Source organism: Carettochelys insculpta, chromosome 9 (genome assembly GCF_033958435.1).
Source record: "Carettochelys insculpta isolate YL-2023 chromosome 9, ASM3395843v1, whole genome shotgun sequence".
Classification (NCBI taxonomy): Eukaryota; Metazoa; Chordata; order Testudines; family Carettochelyidae; genus Carettochelys; species Carettochelys insculpta.
The window spans coordinates 15,163,280-15,173,247 of record NC_134145.1 but is presented as its reverse complement, the minus strand read 5'-3'; the positions used below and the strand labels follow the sequence as shown (position 1 = coordinate 15,173,247).

General features: G+C 41.9%; 2 protein-coding genes across 2 annotated transcripts in view; both read left to right on the top strand.

Annotated features, from left to right (window-relative positions):
• Positions 1 to 9,968, top strand: part of MYSM1 (Myb like, SWIRM and MPN domains 1) — a 45,747-nt gene that overhangs the window by 31,935 nt on the left and 3,844 nt on the right. The window lies entirely within an intron of this gene.
• On the top strand, positions 3,984 to 8,148 carry TACSTD2 (tumor associated calcium signal transducer 2). Its single transcript, XM_075003362.1, has one exon. The coding sequence runs from the start codon at positions 6,846 to 6,848 to the stop codon at positions 7,773 to 7,775; it is 930 nt and encodes a 309-aa protein (XP_074859463.1). The 5' UTR covers positions 3,984 to 6,845; the 3' UTR covers positions 7,776 to 8,148.

The window sequence follows — 9,968 nt, the reverse complement described above, 5'->3', positions numbered from 1 at the left end:
AATATAAGGGGCATGGGCTATCTTTTGTATAGCACCTAGCACAGTTGGAACCCTGATTCTGGCTGAGGCCTAATATGGGTGCTACTGCAACGTAAATCCAGTAATGATGGAAGTGATCCCATTTAACAGATGTCATGGCGATAGTAGGGACTTGCCTATGGTCTAAGAAGTCTGTCTTTGGTGATTATGTGACCTTTTCACCTCACAGTTAATAGATAGTGACTGAGAAAGAGAGAGACTAAGTGACTTACTCAAGGCCACATAAGAAGACTGTGGTAAAGCAAGTAATTGAATCCCAGTCTCCCAAGTCTTACACTAATGCCCAAATGGGTGGACCTGCCTTCCTCAAGCCTGTAAGGCAGGAACCAAACCCCATTCTGAAGACTTCCAGTCCTGTGTGGCAGTAAGAGTGTGGTTCCAAGCAGGGTAAGAAATCATTCTGTCTAGTGCGTTTAAGACAAATTACTAACTGGTTATTAGCTTTTATAGGCTGCAGTTTTGGGGTATGTTTGCTGCTTTCATTCAGTCTTTTTCATTCTTTTGACTTCTTTGGAAAGTTATCCTACAATCCTTTAGGGCAGACATGATTAGGGTTAATAATAGATAAATTTCCCATGATCTTTTTTCACGAGGGAGTATCCTGACACACATTTATGTTATTGTACCACTCCAGAAGTAAAAAAGACAGGAGATTATTTCTGATGTATAAACTTTGCTGTGCATTCCAGCAAAGTCTGAAAGAAGTAGTGAAATCCTTCACCATTAAAATGGTTTTACTCATTAAATATGAACTTAAATACTAATTCAGACACCATTCCTTTTTCATTTGGCTTCAAATGTGTTTGCATTAACAGCAGGAGCCAGGTTAATTTGCTTCCTGTTGAGCTAACTGGGATCAGGGAATAAGGTACTGAGCTATAGGAAAATCATGTGGGTTTGAAACAGGCACATATAACAGCAAAGCTGCACTGGGAGGGGCAGAACATGCCACAAGAAGGAATGATGAAGCAGTGATGCATCAGTAGGTGTAAAAAGGGAAAGGGAAACACATGTTGTGCACTTGCTACTGATTGCCAAATAAGCCAAGAAAGGAAATATGTTTTCCGGATGTTTTCATATAGTTACATGAATTCATCCCCATTGCAGTAGGTGGTTGTGAACCCTGAAATTCTGTTTGGTGCTTAACAAAATATTTAGTGATCTACCTTAGAATGTTTTGATTATTTCTACTGGAAGTGCCTTGCAGTTTAATATAGACCCTAATGCTCCATGTCTGATTTTGAAGTGTGCAGAGAAAGTGTTTCCATGGAAGCAGAAAACATGGCAGAAATAATCCTGTGCACATATCCTACAAGATGTTATTTTTAATACTGTGCTAAATTGATGATTCTTTTTGTATCTGGGCTTTATTCTAGCACAGAATCATACAACACTGAAACTGGAAGGGACCTTGAGAGGTTATAGAGACCAGTCCCCTGCCCTCACAGCAAGACCAAGTACCAGACCGTCCCTGGTAGATACCTATCTAACCTGCTTTTAAGTTCCTGGGTTGCTCTTATTCCCCTTTTTTAGAGGTGGGCACTATATTTGCCCTTTCCCAGTCTTCAGGGATCTCTCTGGACTTCCATGTCTTTTCAAAGATGATAACTAAAGGCTCAGATACTTCCTCTATCAGCTCCTTGAGTATTCTGGGATGCATTTCATCAGGCTCTGGTGACTTGCAGACGTCTAACTTTTCTAAGTAGTTTTCAGCTTGTTCTTTTTTTATTTTATCTTCTAAACCTACCCCCTTCCCACTAGCATTCACTCTTGTTAGGCATTTCTTCATCAGACTTCTTGATGAAGACTGAAACAGAGAAATCATTAAGCACATCTCCATTTCCAGGTTCCTGATATTGTTTCTCTTATCACTGAGCAGTGGTCCTTGGTCTTTCTCTTGCTTCTAATATGGTTTATAGAATGTTTTCTTGTTACCCTTTGTCTCTAGATAGTTTGAGCTCATTTTGCACCTTTGTCTTTCTAATCTCGTCCCCTGCATACATGTATTGTTTGCATATATTAATCCTTTCTAATTTATCATTTCCACTTTTTATGACTCCTTTTTGTTTTTGAGATCATGCAAGATCTCCTGGTTAAACCAAGATGGTCTTTTGCTGCACTTTCTATTTTTCCTACACAGTGGAATAGCCTGCTTTTGGGCCCTTCTTAATGTCCCTTTGAAAAATTGCCAGCTCTCTTCAGCTGTTACTCCTCTTAGTCTTGCTTCCCGTGGGACCTTTGCAGCCAGGTGTTCACCTCCAGGATGCACCTAGATCTGCCTGGGCCCCTACCTTTGACAGGAAGGACTGAAGAGAATACTACCTGCGCTCCAAACTCCTTCACCCGTACTCTCAGAGCCCTATAGTTACTCTTGATCTGCCCTCTGTGTCCAAAAGAGGAAACTTGGACAGTATTGTGACAGAGAGAAGGGGCATCAGACATTGATTTTGTTTCAGAGATTTTGTTTTCTGTCTCCACTTTTACAAAGTTAAATTTTGTGAGGTTGTGTGATTATTTTGGAATGTTATATAAAGCTGTCAGGAAAATTAAAAATAGAATTCGCACTTCTCCAGACTGTTTTGCATCTTAGGGAATTTGGCTGATGTGTCCATTGCTAATTACCTCTTCTGTCCAGTAATGTTGAGGGAAAAAGTATGTTTGCATTTCTGGTCACACATTGATGGGGGTGGCAACACATGCAATTTATGACAAACTAAATCAGAGAGACAATACAGATCTTCCCACAGGCCTGTCAGGACTTCCACAAGTGCTTCACTCTTCCAGTATCAGGCATTTTCTTCTAGTTATTTTTGACTGTTTTCTATATAAGTTTCAGCAAACTACTTAACTTCTCTGTGTTTGTTTCCTTGGCTGTAAAATGGGGATAATATCTATCAAGACAATATGGGGTGAGGGTAAGTCCATTACTGTTTGTAAAGCAATTTGGATATGTCTTCACAGCAGCCAGCTGACTCAGGCTCAGGGTGTGGAGCTGTTTCATTGATGCGTAGATTTCTGGACTTGGGTGTAGGAGCGCTGTCTCTGAGACCTTGTGGGATCCGAGGGCTTGCGCTCCAGCCTGTCTGTCCCCCGACCCTTGGTGGCAGGGAGAAAGGAAAAGGAAGATACTGAGGATATTAAACAGAAGCACTATGGCTTAGCAAGAGACTGAATGCCAGGAGAAAAGAATGAGAACAAACCACACTCCGTACATTATCAAAGAATATTAGAAATTGGACTCAGCAATTTGGGTGGGCCTGCCATGTAGGTCTCAAAGTTCTTTCCAAACAAGGAAACTGGGAAACTGACACACAGCATTGCAGTGCCAGTACAGGAGTAAATCTATTACATGATTACATTTCATATTCAGTACAAAACAGAGATAGGGCAAAGCCACGAATTTCAGCTGCAGGTCTGAGGTTCCTACCGTTTGAGGATATTTGAATCTGCTAGTTTGGTTTAAGCTCGTGTTTGGTTGCAAATACATATTGGCACCGTGGCTTCATGATAATTCTTCCACCGTTTATAGTGAGACCTGCCTTAAATAAAGGTGAGGTCCTGGAAAAAAATGCACAAATAAGTAGAGTTTGAATCTGGGTTTTTCTAGTATTCATTCCTGTGAATTAGGATGCCTGAGGGTTCTCAGCATCTTACACAAGCTACTCAGCATATCGGGTCTGCAGGCAATGAACAAGTAGAACTTCTGATGCATTCTGACAGCAGTGGAAAGATGTGAAAACAGTGACTCATGTAGTGGGGATGGGTAAGAAACTTGGAATATTGCCCATAGAACAATTACAAAAAATGTATGATGGTGTGGTATCTCCAGAAACTGCCAGGGTAATTTCAGCCACTCTATAAAGGTAACAGAACAAGTGTCAACGTTCTTTGTATGTTTTGTTGGCATGGGCTAAAAGCAGTATATCAAAGGGTAGGGGGTGGGTGCAGGAACCAGCCTCACAAGGAGGAAGGAAAGCCCTGGATGTTTTATAAATGGAAGTATAATCTGCAACTGAAGAAACTGTCAGCATATCATTGATACTGCAGCTGTGTTGGGATTTTATTGAGCAGAGTAAAAGGAACTTTTGATATACAAAACAGAATTAAAATCCCCATGCAGTAAGAAACTAGCTGATGCAACAGCACTGGAGTTACAGGACAGGATTGGGAAACTTTGACAGCATTAATGATTTGTGCTCCCTTCAGAGAAGGAACAGAGTGTATGGTCATGTCGGATAAAAAAGAATCCAGGAATCCAAGAGAAAAAGAAGCATTAACCAAAGCTACCACTCAGCTGTTTTGCCTGCCTAGCCCTGTCCTTGGCAGAATAGCTCCTTTAGCATTTGAATGGTGGGTCCCAACATTTAGAATGGGTGCTCAGGGCTGGTGCGAAAGGCTGTGGTGTGGGCTCTGGAGTGGAGCTGGGATGAGGGATTTGGGGTGCAGGCTGCCCCAGGGCTGTTGGGAGAGAAGACTGCCCCCAGCCTTCCTGGTTACAGCAACTCGGGCTGGGGAGAAGCACTTCTCACCAGCTGTGGTAGCTCTGCAGCTATGGGGGTAGAGGCACTTCTCCCTGATGCTGCAGCTCAGGGCACCTGCACAGTCCTTGACAGGCTGTTGTGTGACTGCGTATCCTAGAGGGAAGGTAGTTCCCTAGCCACGCTCTCAGGATGCAGTCCTGTGTGGTGCCCCCTTGGCATGTTGGAGCCCAACATTCGAGTCTTTATTCCGACTGGGGGCAGTGCTAATCCTTCAGATTACACAGTACTCTTCCCTCAGACCTCTACCCAAAAAGCATGAAGCTTCTGGTTTACAGTTTAACTCACTCAAGGGCACACAGCAGTTGTAAACGGTATTTACACACATGAACACTCACTCTCTTTTCAGTCCCTGGACTTTATGCTCTTACCAGATAAAGCACAAGAGAGCACACGAAACAATAACACATCCTGCATTCAATGCATCCCTGGCTCACCCTTGCTGTAAAGCTTCTTGATGTGTTACGTCAGGCAGGCAGCATTCTCTATCCCCTTGCTTACCTTGCAGCAGCAGCTTCCCTCATATTAAACTAATGCAAAATGGCTGTCCCTTTTCTTTCTCATATGAGCACTGGCACTTCCAGTCTGCTATCTCCTGCTCCCATTCTTCCAGCTGTTGTGTTTTCTCCTTCTGGAGTGTCTGCTGTAGCTGTTGAGCTGTTTAAAACTCCTGTTGCAGGTATTTACAGTCTGGGTAAAATGTGGCTGCTGCCTTTGCTGGGATCTTTCTTTTTTGTCAGTATGGGGAACCTCAACCCATTGTACATATTTCCTAGAAACTAGATGGGAGGGGGAGAAGCTTACATCCACATGTCTAGGGATTAGGATGTCCATATGTCAGCTCAACCCTAGAGGCTCTTAACAAGAGAAATTATGCAGGCTGGTGAGCAAGTGCCACTGTATTTTTGAAGGATGTGTGCTAGCTTGCTTGGAAAATTATATGAAATATAAAAAGTAGTGGCAAAAAACACCATTTACAGATTAGCGTGCCTAGAAAATAAGCCAGTGAGCTCCCCTAAACTGCTGGACAACACCCTGATCATACTCACTTCCTGAGGGGAGATATAATAGCTAATGCAATTTCCTGGACAAACCATATTGAACTAAGTTTATGCATCATTGTGAGCCAAATATTGTATGTAATTCCATGCAGGAGGGGGATTGCAGCCCTCCAACTAAGAGGAATGGAGTTGGTTAGGTGAATTCATTCAGATTGTACCACCTCCAGAGAACTACCACCACCTGAAGAGAGGTTCAAATATACTAGTTTACACTGGATTTTTATGGGACCATAAAAGAAAGGACTTCTGGGTAAATAGCTGAGTTAGAATTTTCTTAGTGCCTTCTTCCTGATCCAGCAAATGAACAGGACATTCTGCTTGAGAAGGGGCCCCAGTCATTCCCGAGAAGGGCTAGAAAGACTTGCTTGTTCTCGGTTCTTGTTAGAAGCAGAGGCAGTTATGAACTTTTAACCACAAGAAAATAGTTTGGCGTGGTTTGAAGGACTGTTCACCAGCTCAAATCCTTGGAGTCGGGGCAATTTCTGGTAAGCTTAGCATGCATGTAGGTTCTTTTGTTCTTTTTAATGCAATTTCTCTATAATGCTTTTTCCTTAAGAATAAAAATGGTAACTTAGGGAGCGCTATCTGGTAACTTCATTGTGACAGTTGCACTGTCTGCTGTCCCTGAGGAGAAAAGCAAAGCTGTACAGGCTGAAAATACCTCAGTCTTTAGTGCGAAAGATGCATGTCTCATCCCAAAAGAGGGGATCCAGAAACCTGTGAGGTGGGTGTTTTTGCTGGACCATAGAAGAGGTACATGTGCCATTGCCCTGAACTGTGACACCCCTCAACCCACTTTTAGTTTGGACTCCTGTTGCTCTCCCTTTTGTGTGTGTCTTTGCTCCAGTTCCCACAATATAATATTTACTCCAATGGCATTTCTGTTGGAGGAACCACATTTTATCTTGGTGTGTGGGTTGCTTGCCTGTCGTTTCCTCATTCAGCCGGAGGGAGGGAGCGTGAACTGGTGTGGAGTTGTTGCCACTCCCTGAAGGTATAATTGAAGGTGCAGCTCCCTTTCTTCTCTGAGTTTTCTGTGTTGCCAGAGACCACTTGTTTGTGAGCAGAACTTGTCTGGCAGGTCTGATTTGGGTTGAGTAATAGGGTGTGGCTCACCAGCACGCAAAAACAAGAGGCTGCCTATGAGTGGATTTAGTTTCAGACAGCCCTTGCCATTTCTTCACATGGGCTTCTCTCTCCCTTAAACATGGAATCTAGATTTGACATTGTGCTGGTTTTGATCTTGGCAGCTGTATCATCATCTTTCCAGGAGACATGTAAGTGTGCAACCAACAGACGGACCCAATGCAATGAAGACAGATCTGGGAACTGCCTCTGTACCTTGGTGGGTTCAAATCAAAGAGTGAATTGTTCGGTGTTGACTTCAAAGTGCCTACTGATGAAGGCAGAAATGAGCCCCTCAAAGGGTAGGCGCTTCTCCAAACCTGAGCATGGCTTTTTAGACAATGATGGAATTTACAATCCGGACTGTGAGGACAGTGGTATCTTCAAAGCCCGGCAGTGCAATCAGACTGACACTTGCTGGTGCGTGAACACTGCTGGTGTGAGAAGAACAGATAAGGGTGACAAAAACCTAATGTGCAGTGAACTAGTCCGAACAAACTGGATCTTCATTGAACTTAAACTGGAGGGGTCTGGACACTTCCACACTGGTGAAGTGGCCCGTGCTCTCAGAGAGATCATTCAGAACAGATACAAGCTGCATCCAAAGTACATCACTACCGTTGCATATGACCATCCATTTATCCATATTGACCTGAAACAAAATACTTCCCAGAAATCCAGTGAAGATGTTGATATAGCTGATGTGGCCTATTACTTTGAAAAAGATGTTAAACGTGAATCCATGTTTGACCCTAGTAATGCATTCAACCTCTCTGTTGGCGGACAGCCTCTGGATATTGAAGAAATTTTAATTTACTTTGTGGATGAAAAGCCACCAGAATTTTCTATGAAACGTCTGACTGCTGGTGTTACTGCAGTGTTGGCAGTGGTGATATTGAGCATTATTACTGGGATTATTGTACTGGTTATCACCAGAAAGTGGAAAACTGGAAAATATAAGAAGGTCGAGATCAAGGAGATGGGTGAAATGAAACTAGGACAGAATTCATAGTTTCCTTAATCTGAAGACAGAAATTAAGACTTCATGCAAAGGAAGCTGAGTGAAAATGGCAAGATTATTCAATGTTTCTGTGGGGAGTTTGTGGTATTTTTATTACTACTTTTAAAACAGTGATTTTCTAAAATCTTAAATGATCTTAGATTAGTAAAGTAGGATTAAGTAGTATAAATTAATTTGGGAGTTGATTGTCAAAATCATTTGGAAAGAAAAGATGAGCACCTTAGCTCAAAATTTTCCGATTGTACAGCTGTATTTTTAAAGGAGCAAGAAAGTTACCTGTATTTCCTCATATAGCTATTTAGCATAATTTATAATGCCAACATTGTATTACTAAAGAGCCTGTTAAACTTGTTTAAACATTTTATGAGAACTTTTTCACAATGTTTTTTTTGCACACCCAGGTGTGGAAGCTTGAATATACACTGTCTGACTCACTGGAATAACTAAGGTTGTCTTTCTGGTTTCAAGGATGCTTTTAAAGATACTTTCTTTGACGAAGTTGCTGGAACTTCTTTGTTTTTATCAATTTTTAAATTTAATAAGTTCCACCAAAAGTAAAACAAACAAAATTGTGATAATCTCTTCCAGATTTAACAGCATCACAGCCTTCTGCTGAACTTACTTATCTATGGAATGTAAAACATAACTTTCCAGGTGCTAATATTCTGCAATTCAAAGTTGCAGTCAGTCAACTTTTTGAGATGATCCCACACATGCTTTCCAACAAGGGTATCACTAATGAATGCTTGTAAAGGGTTAAACCCCACGAGAGTGGGTTCTCTGTTGGCAAGCAGCCAGGGGAGCCAATGGAAAGAAAGAGGGATCTACCTGCTGAGGGGCTTTCTTTTGTGTGCTGCATGGAGAGAGACAGAGATATTGAAGCCTGTGCAGGGGTTAAGGAATTCAGTAAATATCCAGGCCTCAAGGAAATGTGTACATACAGATATGTAAGTAGGAAGGAAATATTCAGTCAGACTCAATCAGCTTATTTTTAGTGTGGGTTTGGTGCAGGACTTCTCAGGTTGGCTGCTGTACTCCTCCAACCCCTTTACGCTGTAACTGTTCAACTGAGTCCCAGGGAAGTAATTGTGCTTTAATCTATGTTTATTTCTTAATTGCTTTGTAACCCCTAGCAACCAAGTATGCTTTATCACATATATATTTTGTTTTGTTAACAAATTACCTTTTTTAAGTCAATGATTTGATTTGTGTGTCCGATAGCAGCGTCTCAATGCCTAGGACTCAGATATCAGATTGCATCTTAATTTTCTTCCTCTTTGTTTTCAAGATCTCTCCCAAGCAAGGGTTAAGAGCTTGGGGTTACCCCACTGGGAGACATCCCAAGTGTGTCATCCTATGTTTTAAAGGTGGGAACAGGGGGTGTTTCTTGGGTGGTGGAAGCTACCTCCCAGGATCAGGGAGTCTGTGACCTTGGGAAGCTTTTAAGCAGAAGCCTATAGAGGCAGGGTATTTTTAAACTCTCTTGCGGGTCCCACCTTCTGCACTCTGAGTGTCAAAGCGCGGAACAGCCTTGACAGAGGGTCTGACCGCTTCTAGTCATTAGACATTCATGGGCACTTTTTGCAAGGGTGGGAAAGCTAACTTTGCTTTCCTGGCCAAATTCCAACTGAACTCATAAATTTCTATCTACCTAAATGTCCCTTGCAGTTTCAGCAAGAGAAGGTATTCTTCACCATTTAACAGCTTACAGCAATCCCACATAATATTTTAGGGCAATTTGTGAAGAGACCTTTACTTCATTAGAAGTGCAGGGGAAATTGAGGTAGGCAGAATGTAATTACCCAACCGAGAATTTGAACAAGACATTCAAATTGGATGCTAACCAACTACCACTATACAAATTCTTTTGCTATGTTTTATCATCCCTATAAAGGAAAAATGGGAATTAAAAACAGGGGGTTGAGGGTGGAATAATGGTAGTTTTAAAATGCTGGAGTACTGAGAGAATTAATGCATTCTCTGGGCTGTTGATGGCTATCAAAAGTAATATCAGCCTAATTAGATTTCATTCAAAATATAACTTCTTCAAGCAGGGATTCCTGCATGGTCCGCTAATTCACATAGTGTGGTCTCAAGTTCACTGTTTTGCAAACCTATTTAAGATCCACTCTTGTGTAGTTCATGTGGATAATTGGTTCCTAAATGCATATGGAAACCTCACAG